Here is a 14,071-nt window from a genome sequence, read left to right as displayed (position 1 = left end):
GATATGATCAGGCAGATGATAAAACATGATATGTATGTTCCTAATATTTCTATGAGACATGCTGAATACCAGATAATAATATTTTTAAAATATAGAATATATTTTAAAATGTATATTTTAAAAATATAATATATTATATATTATATAATTATATATATTGTATATTATATATTAAATATATCTATATATTATATATATTTAATATATATAATATATAAATATATTATATATATTTATAAATATATATAAAAATATATATATTTTAAAATATAGAATAGATGTCATTCTCCCTCAAATAAGTGAAGGTTTAAAGAACTAATGGTACTCTGGGGCGCCTGGGTGGCTGAGTCATTAAGTGTCTGCCTTTGGCTCAGGTCATGATCCCAGGATCCTGGGATCGAGACCTGCATCGGGCTCCTCGCTAGGCAGGAAACCTGCTTCTCCCTCTCCCACTCCCCCTGCTTGTGTTCCCTTCCTTGCTATGTCTCTCTCTCTCTCAAAATAAATAAATAAAATCTTTTAAAAAAACAACAACAACACTAATGGGACTAAATGTAATCTAGGATGTAAGAAAACAGCCACTTCCATGGACTGCTTATTGAACAAAAATGTGTACACAAGGTCAGAAGCTACAAGAGAACTAAAAAATTACATACTTTGGCCAAAATGATTCTACTTCTTGAAATCATCTACAGAAATATCTAACATGCACCACAAAAATACATATATGGATGCTTAGCACTGCTTTATTTTATTAAAAACAACCATAACACACATGAATAAGTACTGATAAAATAAATTCTTGCATATCCATGCAATGGAATGTAAATCATATTATGAAGGAATGTATCATGGGTTAAAGTATTCAAAATATATTTTAAGTGTAAAATACCAGTTAGAAAATAGTATGTACAGTTTGAGCCCTACCTTCTTTATACCCAAGTGTGATGATGTGTGTATATTGTTTTGTGTTCATAATTTTCTGCATTTTCAAATTTTCTGCAGTAAATGTATCCACAACAGGAAATTCTTTATATTATTTCATATTTCCTGGGTTATATGCACATATCTAAAATAATTGGGAAAAAAAACAAACAAAAGTAAGCATTCGCTACAAAGTAAAGAGTCCTCAAGACTAACAGAATGAAGCAAATACTCCCACAAAATTTCAAGGCATTTTCTAACTGGTCACCTGAAAAAAAGGATGCTGCCTATATAGATAAGTGCAAGTTAAAGAAGTTTATTTCGTGGCATTCATCCAATCCATGATATGCTATGTTAGCAGAAAGTATACTTTCTGAAAAGCGTTGTACTTGTTTTTCAGAATTTTAACCTTTTTTCTCCTTATCTGAAATTCCGAAATCTCCGAGGTACTTGATTACAATTTCAGTAAAATAGGAAGTACCACTTTTTTCCCCAGATTCCTCATGTCAAATATTAGCACACAGGGTGGAATTTTTACCTCTTATGCATGGTGTCCAGCTCTCAACATCTTAACCTGGCAGAAGGACCAAACTAGCTGTAAATCTTCACCCAGACCACACTTGATTACTGTATGATGGGAAAATTAAACGTGAATAAAACAGCTAGAGCATTAGGGTGTTCTTGGAAGAATAAACACAAGTTGGAAGTCTTATGTGGATAGTGCAAAGTACAGGAAGGCAATCAATCATGTAAACATCAAATGAAAGGTTGGTAAGGAAGCCATTGGAGTCTGTCAGGCGCTCCCTGCAATAAATGGCTTATTCCATTCCTTTTCCCTTTCACTCAGTTTAGAAAAATGAATTCTGTGGAATCTCTAACATCCTAAAAGATTTTGCAAATTCTTATTCCAGTTTAAAGATACACTTTGGAATGAACTGAACCCATGGCAGAGGAGTTTGAAGTTTATATGAAATGGACACAAACATGTCCTAATGCATACCTCCCTGACTTTTTTTCCTTCCTCCCACAAACAGGAAACTGTTAGGGCAGCAATAATAGAAGAGCAAAAGCGAAGTGAAAAGGCTGTGGAAGAGGCAGTGAAGAGAACAAGAGACGAATTGATAGAGTATGTGAAAGAACAGAAAAGAGTAAGTATTCCCCCTGAAGGATTTTACTTTGTGCTTCCATAAACTGAAACTTTGACTTTCATGCAGAAACATGACATTTTAAAATAGTTAAAATGTCCTTTGTCATCTAATTTAAGAATCTCCAAGATTCTTTTTCTGATATAATTATATATTCTGATATCTTTGAACATAAATTCCATCTGTCAACAAAAAGCAACACTGAATAACTTCTTGCTAGACTCCTAGAAATGACCTATAGCATTTCCAGCGTAATTATCTCATGAAGAAAATAGGCAGTTTTAGATTTTTAGGTTTTTTTTATTTTTTTTTGCCATAAGTTTGTTAATTTCTTACACTAGTTGTTGAAATTTACATACTCCCTTTAGGCCTTCTATATTAACACTACTGTGGTTCTAGTAGTTTCCAGCACAGTTAGCAAATTAAGCTTCTTCTGTCATAGTTCCATTTCAGTAACATAATTCAGAATATATTTCAAAGAATTCAGAATACATATTAAAGCTTTACAAAATAAATGTCACTTCACTGCAGTGTGGTCTTATTAAGGTATAAGTTTGAGCAGTGGCTGAAAATAGTAGGTGAAACTTGATTTGTAGTCTTTTCAACAAATCTTTTCATCTTAAGTAATACCCAAGATAAGAAACACGTAAGATGTTATCTCTGTAATAAGCATATTCTCATATGGAACATGATAAGTTATAGGATAAATTTTCTTAAAATATTTTATCTTTTATCTATGTTTGGTATAACATTAAATATATTACAGAAGTAATATATAAGATGTATATAAGATGATATAAGATATAATATTAGGTATAAATATGTAATATAAACATTAGCATTTTCCATGCGTGTTATGTAATATGTAATAAAAATATAAAGCATAAAACAGTGTGTGTATGAGGAAATCTGATACATGATATCTAAACTCAATTGGTGGTCAAATGGCAAACTAAATAGAAAATGTAAGATTGCCCTTCAGTAAGCAGTTAAGTATAAGGCTAGGAGTACAGTAAAAGCACGTGACACCAACTTAATTCTACACCGTTAATTTGAAGTCAAATTTGATATGATAAAAAGAACATTCTTCCCCCTCAATAGCTACCATTAGTTTCAACAAAGGAGAATTTGTCAGCTGAGTAAAAATTGCTAATTAAGCTTTCCAGGTGAATTATCCACTCATAGGCGCATTTTGTATGGGATTAAATTTTTGTGCATGTTTTGCAGGTGTTTTTAAAAGCAGTTTCACCTAAATAAATTCCCGATAGGTTCCTCACCTTCTGAAGAGAAAACTATGGGCCAAAAATTGTTCACTTTTTAGGAAGTAATATATTCCCAGAAAATTGCTATTTCCATATGCCTCCCCAAAATGCTTATTTTCAATAGTCTGGTTTAAAACTAGTCATTCAGCAAAGGAATTATAGATGCTTTCCACATATCTGCAGCAATTGTAGTAGTGAAAGAACACAGACTTCGATGTCTTGTGGGTGTATCCTTTTCTATCAGGTTTTCTTAATAATATATGACCAATCTTTACTTGCGCTCTAAATGGGAACAAGAGATTATAGAACCAAGCAAACCCATTCATAACATTATTTTAGAGTAGTATTTTTTATCAAAATGGAAGATTTTTCTTAAAAAAATTGAAAATTCTGTTACTTTCCCATCAAAAAGGGTCACGTGGCTGCCATAAGAAATGTTTAAGATGAGAGAGCAAGAAATGCCTTTCTAGGAGTTATCTGGTCCCTATGTGAGCAGATTAACTCTTGAAGAGGATTGACAATGAACTCTGCCGATTTAATCTGTGTGTTCTTACAAACCCTATTAAAGAATTAGTATTCATTTGTATTAGATAAACCAGTTCTCACATGTAGAAACATTCATTAAATAACAACAAAATGAGAACATTTGATTCTATTTGTACCAAAGTTCAACTTCCTTATGCTTGTTCCTGTATGTGGTAAGGGGAATAAATGCAATACCTCCTTACAGAATTGTCCCTAATAATAAACATATAATAAAATAGAACAGCTTACATAAGGACTCAGTAATATGTGCTATGATTTTTATCATTTTCACTGCATTATGAAGGAAAAAAAAAAACCCAGAGACTCCTTTGCTAATGAGAAATGTGCTTTTCAGATTAATATTTGGCATTCTCTTTCTTCTGAAGTTTACAGTGTGATTCTAAAAGTTTATTCCATTCTTATTACTAGAGTCACAGAAGATTAGAACTGATTTAATCAGTATGGTAGTAGGAAGTTTATTACTTCCACTTAGGGATTTGGGAGTTGTTTTTATAACACATTGTGGAATACTTTTAATATTTGAATGTTTCCATCTCTTCAAACAGAAAAGCTATAAAAAAGGAAAATGGGTAAAATATCTGAAATGGAGCACCAACTAATGACTAGACCTCTTTTTTATATAACTTTTTAAAAATTCAGATTCTCTATACTCTTCTTTCCAAAACTGGATTTCAGTATTTCAAGTTAATTTGTATGAATATCTTTGGGCTTGGAAATTTTTCACAAAAAATAAGATATCTCATAGCTTATAAAGTCATAGAAGAAACAAACGTTTTTTAGCAAATTCATAATCTTCTTGTCTCTTTCCAAAAGACTAAATTAGGGCAACTCATCTCTACTTCTTCCTTTGTAAGATGGATTTCTATTTGCATCAGAGAAGAACACTTTTCCAGAACAAAAATTTTCCTTTCTCCTCTCCAGCTTTTTTTAACTAGAGAGTCAACTTGAGATTTTTAGCATTAGACACCTCAAAAGCCCTATAGACCTTAGTTCCAACTGGGCTTACATTCCAGTCTGTGAAGTAATCTTCCCCTTTTGAAGTATTCAGAAATCTTTGAAGGAAGAAATCTAATGTTGTGTTAGTTCCTGTCTTTATATGTCTTTTGTCCTAAACAATTTTTCCTTTGACATCATCTTACCCTTACCAAATTCTCTCAAAGGTTGAAATGAAGACTCTTTTCCCTACATCTTTCCCTTTAGTCTTTACTTTTAAAAGATAGTGAAATACAGAATGAAAAATCAATTCAAATAACTTTTTGATATAACTTAACTTATATCAAATAACTTGTCCTACAGTATAAGATGTAGGAGAATCATATATAACCATAGTGGATATGGTTGCTTTTTCTGTGTATCTGAAGTCAGTAAGTTTTTAATCAGTTAGCCAGTCCTTTTAGGTATTACAATTATACCAAGAATTAGAACTAAAATTACACAAGAATTAGAATTATAACGAGAAAATGTTTTACTTTTAAATGCCATTTACCAGTTTTCCTTAAATCAATAGAGATTTCATCAAATTTTATAAATACTATTCATCTGGTCTGAACATCTTTGGTAGGACAAAGGGGCTACCTATACATGCACTAATTAAGTGAATTATAATTTACGCTGAAATTGCATACTAAATTATTTATTAAGTTGGATACATAGTACTTATATTTTTAGTCCAATTCATAATAATAACCAAAAATTAGTATGGAATCAAAATATGCAAACAAGGAAGCTTTTTAGATGATCAACCAGGAAAATAATTCAGATTAATAATGGATCTGTCCAGTGATAAAAATGACTTTCCTTTAAGTATTCTAAGTAGTAGGGATTTTTTTTAATCCTGTAAAATCTATCTTGTTAAGTCCAGAAAAAATAATTATTATATTGCATTCATAGTTACCATAGAATTGAAAAGCTGCTGTTTTGTAGCCTCAAACTCTTATAAGTGTTTCCTTAGTTGATAAAAGTTGTCTGTTTTATTCAAAGATTTACTTATTTATTTGAAAGAGTGAGCACACACGTGTGCACGTGCCCAGGGAAGGGCAGAAGGAGTGAGAGGATCTCAAGCATGCTCCCTGCTGAGCGTGGAGCCCCATCTGAGTCTCCATCTCACCACCCTGAGATCATGACCTGAGCTGAAATCAAGAGTCAGATGCTTAACCAACTGAGCCACCAAGGTGCCCCCAAAATTGTCTAATTTTTTTTAATAAATCTAGAAATCTTCATTATAATTTGTACAATCCAAAGAAGAGGTAAATAGGAAAAGCTGAAAAGATTTTAAAATATATTTAATTTGTCTGAGGCAAAAGGCAGGTCAACTGGGTATCTTCAAGTGTAGTGATTTTCACTGGGAAGGCCATAACTGTTATTTTATTAAAATTTAAATTTTTGTCCAAACTCTCTTGAATCATTATCAATTCTGCGTAAGAGGTTGCAAACTGTAACCTGTGGTTCAAACTGGTTGCTACTTGTTTTTGTAAATAAAGTTTTATTGAAACATGCAGCCATACCCATTCACTTATGTATAATTTTTTAGCTGGTTTCGTTATGCAGCAGCAGGCCAGTTTGGTATTCTATAAGGACCATATAATGCAAAATATTTATTATCTGACCCTTTTAGGGAAAAGCTTATCAACTCCTGTTCTAGACCATCAAAATCATCTCGTGGGGAAAATTTCTTCCTATCAGACCTTTGAAATATGTATTCTTTCATTATGCCTCATTGTAACTAGACAGTTGAAATTCCATAGGTGCCAATCTGGGAAAGATTTTTCTGTCAGTATTAATTACCAGGTAAGGTATTATTATAATATATTAAATCTGGTGCTCACTGGCATAACCTGTATTTTATTTTATTTTTTTAAAGATTTTATTTATTTATTTGGCAGACAGAGATCACAAGTAGGCAGAGAGGTAGGCAGAGAGAGAGGAGGAAGCAGGCTCCCTGCTGAGCAGAGAGCCTGATGTGGGGCTCGATCCCAGAACCCTGGGATCATGACCTGAGCTGAAGGCAGAGGCTTTAACCGACTGAGCCACCCAGGCGTTCCTGGCATAAACTGTATTTTAGACTAGAGGAGATTATAGAAAAATGATATAGGAAAGACCACATCCCTTGACACTCCCTAGGGAGGAGGAATTTGTGGTTTCTAATGACCTATGGACCTTGGGCTAGAATGGAGTGTTCCAACCCATCCCACAAGTTAAGACTGTTACACATGAGCTTGCTATGAGGGAGGAAGTGTGAATAATATTCAGCAAGCAACAACTACTCACAGCCAAGCAGTGATTCCTAAAAAATAAAATCTTGTCCAAATGTAATAAAAGATTATTATTTTTTCCTCTTAAGAACCAGAATTATGGCCTGTGTTTTCTAAATCACCTCCAGGAAAATAATCTTCACTTTAGAGGATCCTTTTAATTTAGATCTTTAGAGAAAACTAAGGAACAGTTATCTTCACTTTAAAGTTTTTGTGGTCAAGGCATTGTCAGAATTTCTTAATTTTAAAAGGACTCTTTGAATCCAGTTTTGCTACATATTCTTGAGTATTTGCATCTCAAACTAATTATTAAAAGGTAGTATTTGGCCAAAATGAACTTTGTGATTTGAATTAATTTATTTGAATTAATTTGTTATTTGAATTAAACATGATCTCAAGACAGTTATTTAATATGTTATGGTGCCTTACTTTTCTCCTCTTAATAATATGGAAGTTGCACCGTCTGATCTCTGATGTCTCTATAGTTCTAAAATCTTTCAGCACTATTTTTAACATTTTCCCTGACAACTGATAAATCTTTCGAGGAGTTTTGAATTCTTGGCATAAATAAGTTGCATCATACTAATTCTTTTATATGTTATTTGTGCATTAGTATGGAAAATGACACTTTCTGGCATTCCCCAGCCTTCTGCCTCATTTTCATTCTAACTAATTGCCTAATTAACTCACTCATACTCATTCTGGGGCAGGCTGTATATTGCCTCGGCAAGAAGTATCTGCCCTTAAAACTTTTGGTTTAGGTCTCATAAAAGAAAATGCTTTTATCTGACCAAGGCATATTAAAATCAATAACCCCTCACAGGTACTTGTTGTCCTTCCATTCATACTTCATTTTTTGATGCCAAAGGGAATTAAACCTACTCCATACTACCTGTATTTCAGGTTAACCCACAAAAAAAATTTACCTATCAAATTTTTAAAATTTCATCCATTTCAATTTCATCCATTTCAAATGGTACGATAACAAATACATAGACATTTAGATTTGGAAATAGCCAGTGCAAATCATTTTGCCAATTGATATTTCACTGGGTAATTAATTTGTCCTCTCTAAATTTAAAGAATAAAAAACTTAATTCAGAAGGGATTAGTGAAACCAATGAGGTGAATAGGTTTTAAAAGGTGTTTTAGCTTATATAGATGTACTCTTAAAAAATTATTTCCTTTTTTTACATCTTAAAATCTTGGAAAACTTATTTCATACAGTGTACCTTAAAATAAAATTTATTGTCATTCTCCACTTTATATTTTAACAGTCTTCTTGATCCTCTTCCTTATTTTGCCATAGTCAATTGCATAAGCATAACCTTGAAAAAATTTGTTGACACGTGAACAACCGTGGTTTCTGGTGAAGCAGATCACTAGTGATCATTTCCATTCAGCAGCGGGGTAATTGAAAAGATATTATAGATACAGCTTAATGCTTACATCAAAGCCCATTGTATCTCTGTCAGGAAATAACATACGTTCCAACTTAGAATTAAAATGACAATTTATGTATGTACACATAAGAACTAATTAGGTACAGTAATTAATGTGACCTTCAGCTGTTTGGGGGATAGCATTCTGTTTAAAGAAAAACAAAATTTCTAAATCAAAATACAGTAAGTGTAAATACTTGTGTTGGGGTCATTTAGTGTCTAAAAATGTTTATCTGTGTAGTAATTTAAAGTATTCATTTAAATAATTCAGTCACTTCTTAAATGATCACAATGACAATTTGCTTTATTCTTTACTGAAAGGTTTTAACTTTTTCTTAAATATTCAGATGACTTTTCTCCATTTAGATGGTGGTAAGAATTGATTCAAATCAAGGACAGATCAACAAAATCAAAGTGTCCGTTTTGAGTCATAGATTATGGCAGTTCAGAATTGACACACTTGATGGCTATACTATCACTGCAGGTCTGTAAGTTAGGTATCATTTTTGAGATGGGTCATACCAACTGAAGCTTTTACTCAGAATGTAAAAGCTTTTACTCATAATATAAATGATGAGCAACTGGCCCAGAAGGAAAACCAGAGGTCAGACCTAGAGGAAGCACTAATTTCAAAGACCTCGAAATTGAAATGATGATTCCAGGCACTAGTCTAAGGATAGTTAGTGTGTGTGTGTGTGTGTGTGTGGGTGGGTGAGAGAGAGAGAAAGAGAGAGAGAGAGTGTATGCGTGCACATTACTCTCAAGAGTATTTCATGATCACAAGTCATAAAACTAGAAAGTGGTAGTCTGGCTCTGAGCTGTTAACCAGCAGTCTAGCTCTGTGGGCAAGATGCAACAATAAAGAATAGGGACAAGAATTTGTGAATAGGTCAGAAATGAAAATTTCAAGTTAAAAAGCTAAGAACAAGAGGGTAACGGGGACCCATGTTTCTGTTTTGTTAGCAGTATGGCACTGTGTGGTATCTATCATATCAGATAGCAGTGGAGGACCAGAAAGAACAAGTTCTTTAAAAAGCTAAAAGTCTTGTTTTGGAAGGAAAGTATAAAGACATATTAAGTAACTATGTAAAGACAAAATAATAGCTTAAAGCAATAGTAAACACCATAATATATGGAGTGCTTGGATAAAGGTCAAAAGCATTATGCTGACATAATTGCAATAGAAATCCAGAAGATCGTTTAAGACTAGGATGATCAAGGATGGGATTTTCTTTATTTTGGTTGGATGGAAACTAAAATATGGACTAGGCTATATGGTTAAAAAAAAAAAAAAAAAAAGGTGGTTAATAGTATGTGAGAAACCAAAGGATTTAAACCCTTATAGAAATAAGCTAATTTTATAAAGATTTTTATTAAAAAGTCCATTTCTAAATTCTTGGTATACTTTTTGGTTGCAATTCTAGAATGTCTTGTTTCATTACGTTCAGATTGTTGGGGGCAGTGGGGATGGAAATTTTATGTTGATTTACCCTTCAGCCAATCTTAGAACTTAAAAAGCATTTAGTCATTCCTGTGCTATTTATGAAGGGTCTCCAGTTGCCCTCGCTGTGCTGCTCCAGCCACAACTGTTAACTATTTAGAAAGAAATGAGGGGCAAAGGGGTGTTCCCAATGGCCAACATCTTGGATCGATCCAGTTATCTACACAGCACGCTTCTTAGTGTGCCCTGGCTATTCCGCCCTAGGTTGTGTACTGTGAAGTTTGTCTAAGTGTTTTTCCCATTCTCTAAAGAAATGTTGAACATCTTTAATAGTTTGAGGACTGTGCTCAGATAAATGAGATAATGAGGGCTTACACCCTTGTATCAATAATAATAATAACAATAATAGAATATTTATTTAGCAACTAAATTTTATAAAGGTTTTTACATATACTCTTTGATTCATATAATCAATTGCATCATTCTTATGCTGCTTTTACAAACCAGAAAATTAAAAAAGAGTTGGTAGAGATGTTGACTCTTCCAAGGTTTCTTCTAGTAAATAGTATCGTCAAGACTTGAATTTTCCTGTCCTTCATCCTGTACTCTTTCCTATGCATCACACCAACTAGCCTTGTCAACTTCTTTAAACTGGCAGTTTCATTGTGCTGCCGGGGGGAAAGCTAGTATCCAAAGAGGATTATCAAAGCCCATAGTAGTTAGGACCAGTGAAGAGGTACAGCCCCAGCACAGCTAAGAGAACTGGAAGGGCATGAGATACCCAATAATAAAGAAAAGATCCTGAAAACAGGAGCCCACATTCTCCTACTATCTTCTTCTCTTATGGTGTTTTCACTGTAGAACTATGCCCAGTTTGAGTTCCATATTTAGGAAAAAATATTGGTATTTTCATGGAAATCAGGGTTCTTAGAGTGAGCTATTGAGGATATAACCTAGGAGAAGGAGTTTGAAAGATCTGAGGTTGTTCAGCTGAAGAAAAAGTTACTGTGGGAATTCAATAATGTAGAAACACAGAAAAGGCGATCTTAATATGATCTTAATATTAAAAGAATATGTAAAAATGTTCAACTTGGATGGAATCTAGGTTGTTGACATGAAATGTTCTATATCAGAAAACAATACGAAACAACAACCATTAATGAGTGCCAAGTTTGTCCAAAATACCACAGTAGCTGCTTTATTTACACTATTTCACATTATCGTCAAAACAACCCTAAATAATATCTGCACTTTATGGACAAGGAGAATTGAGAGTGATATTTGATAACTGCCCAAGATCAGTAGAAAAAAGAATTAAGCTTTTTAGCTTGGTTCTGTCTGACTGCAAATCATGTAGGGAGATTCCCCAGTAACAGTACTGAAGTCTGGTTAGATAATTTGCTTTACATATTATTTTTCAGACACTGTTCTAGGATTGTCAGTTTCTCCATTGGCAGGCTTTTAATACATCTTTCTACTTGTACAGGCTTCATCTAGATGAATTAGAGGAATCAGCTCCATCCAGACAAATTAGGAAGAAAGGCAGAAAAACCTGGAGAGTGTGCAGGCACACACACCTCACTTAGGAAATTGCAATTATGTATTGCATACAATTTGTAACTTACTCTTAAGTAGTTTTTTTTTAAATTTTAAGTAGATTTTTTACCTGTCATGAATGTTTTTTTAAAAAAATATTTTATTTATTTATTTGACAGAGATCACAAGTAGACAGAGAGGCAGGCAGAGAGGGGGAAGCAGGCTCCCCGCTGATTAGAGAGCCCAATGTGGGGCTCGATCCCAGAACCCTGGGACCCTGACCCAACCCTAAGACAGAGGCTTAACCAACTGAGCCACCCAGCACCTCATGCCGTGAACTTTTGAGTACCCTAGCAAGGACTCCTGGCTTAGATTATTTTAAATATTATTTCATTCCCACAGGGTTTTAAAGTTTAGATTTACATAAAAAACAGGACTTGTATTTTCCTGATTTTATTAGGAAATATTAGGTGGTGATAAAAGATTGACAAAGTCTTAAAATGAGGTTTTAAGCATGCATTAATTGGGCTATGAAGTTAAAACCACCACCAGCTTATATAATAGCAGTGATAAGGTAACAATAAGTTTGTCTTGCCTTTTTGAAAACCACTCTAACTTTACTATTCTAGGTAGTATTATCTCTTTTATCTTTTTGGTTTTAAACATAGTGTTAACTGTATTTAAAGTTTATGTTAACACTGTTTAAAACTAAAACCCTTAGCCTATTCTTTTTAGTTCTCATTAAAGTCCTTATGGGCATATTCTTGGAATTAGTACACATTTCTACTCACATACAGTCTAATGCCAAACTCCCTTAAAATTATACTTCCTCTAGGAATGAAAAAATAAAACAAAAGTAACATGTCAGAGTTATTTCAGTCCTTTAAAAATGAAACAAAAGTAACATGTCAGAGTTATTTCAGTCCTTTAAAATAGATCCAAATATACAAGTCATTATTGCAAACAAATTTTTGATTTAGCAAATTAAGAAAACGGAGTCATGATCCCAACATAAGCTTTTTGAAAACCGGTTTTGTTAAATTTTGAAGTTATGTTGGCACGGATAATATTTTCTTTAAATTTCATTTGATTCTATTTCAGTATGGAGCTAAGCTGTATAATCCTTGTAGAGTTACTTCTCTGATACTTCTTAGTGGCTCTCAGTTCTTAATTCTATCTTGCTAGGTAGAGAGAAGAAAATACTGTCATTTACAAGAAAGATACAAGGATTGAACAATGACCATCTGGGTCTTGCACTAATATTACTACAAGAGCATCTTATGAAACATTTACAAATATAATGACTTTCTCTGTATACTTTAAACAGTTGGATCATAGAAATTATAGGGTTGTGTAGGTTTACTCCATAATAGGTTAATGTTCTTTATATTATCCTGCATATTTATGAACATCTGTTGCTTCCCATTCTTTGACTTATTTTTTCAGATGTATAAATTGTTAAAAGATGAGTTATTTTTCATGTGCTGTTTTTTAACTGAAACTTCTAAAATGACTGTTTTCTTCCTTTCTTTATCAAAATCTCTTTCAGTACAAAGGAGATTGTATTATTACTAAAAGACACTTGGTAGTTGTTACATTTAAAGTACTTGATTTGTTATATAGTTTTCCATCATATGTATCTCCTCTGCCATCAGTTCTTTCCTTGGAAAAAATAGCAAAAATAACAATTTGGTTTGTAACTAATAGTGCCTTGGAAACAGCATGAAAAAATCATTTTCTAAGAGATGCGGTATTTTTCTTCTCATATGAAAACAGAGAAAACCTCCTTGACATTCTGTTCATTGCTGATTCATATGCACTGACATGACCTCTCTGTGCTCCTGTCTTGCTTTGGAAGCTTTGTGCTCACTCTTTAAAGGAAGTCCAATTATTTAATACATGTGAACTCGAGTCTGTAACAGAGAGGAAACAGATACATCATTTATTATCATCATCACATTATTTTTGAATGAAATCCATTCGATTATGGGTGAATCACATGTCTGACTTAGTCTTAGAGTAAATTGTCAGACAATTTTTCTTATTTTTTAAATTAAGAATATTAAATGGATAGACAAGACATAATTTTACTTTTCTTTCTGTGGGATTGATGTACCATTGTATATCTCTTCATCTTATTTCTCTTTTTAAAGATATTTATTATCCTATATTCTTTTCCTAGAAGTTTTTCATTCATTCTCCTCATTATTGATTGGTTCAGCTGAGTTTCCATGCATGACATTCCATAATTCTTAGTTTTATACATAAAGCTTCAACATTCACATGAATTTACCCTCATAAGAACTAATTTTTATCATTGCATCCCTTTAGCAGAGAGTTTAAGATTAACCTAATTAAGATCATATAAATATGTGACAGGTTGTTGGTCTGTTTGAAAAGTGTATACTTTTTAACTTCAGATTGAATTCCTAATTTTGTACAATAGAGTTTGACTCTAACCGATTAGGCATAAAAGGAGTTTATTTATTAAGAGGTTATTGGGATGGGAGAAGTAGGCTTGTAA

General features: G+C 32.9%; 1 protein-coding gene across 6 annotated transcripts in view; it reads left to right on the top strand.

Moving 5' to 3' along the window:
- The window catches only part of CCDC91 (coiled-coil domain containing 91), a 358,743-nt gene that overhangs the window by 258,643 nt on the left and 86,029 nt on the right, over positions 1-14,071 (top strand). For 5 of the 6 annotated variants that reach the window (XM_032347556.1, XM_032347555.1, XM_032347558.1 and 2 more), the window contains one exon: positions 1,959-2,072. In XM_032347556.1, coding sequence (XP_032203447.1) covers positions 1,959-2,072 — 114 coding nt within the window. Of the gene's footprint in view, positions 1-1,958; positions 2,103-2,483; positions 2,511-14,071 lie in introns of those variants that run through there. The other variant, XM_032347557.1, reaches the window with a different exon arrangement.

Source organism: Mustela erminea, chromosome 6 (assembly GCF_009829155.1).
Source record: "Mustela erminea isolate mMusErm1 chromosome 6, mMusErm1.Pri, whole genome shotgun sequence".
Taxonomy (NCBI): domain Eukaryota; kingdom Metazoa; phylum Chordata; class Mammalia; order Carnivora; family Mustelidae; genus Mustela; species Mustela erminea.
Note: the sequence above shows the minus strand (reverse complement) of the source record. Positions and strands in the feature narration are given on the sequence as shown.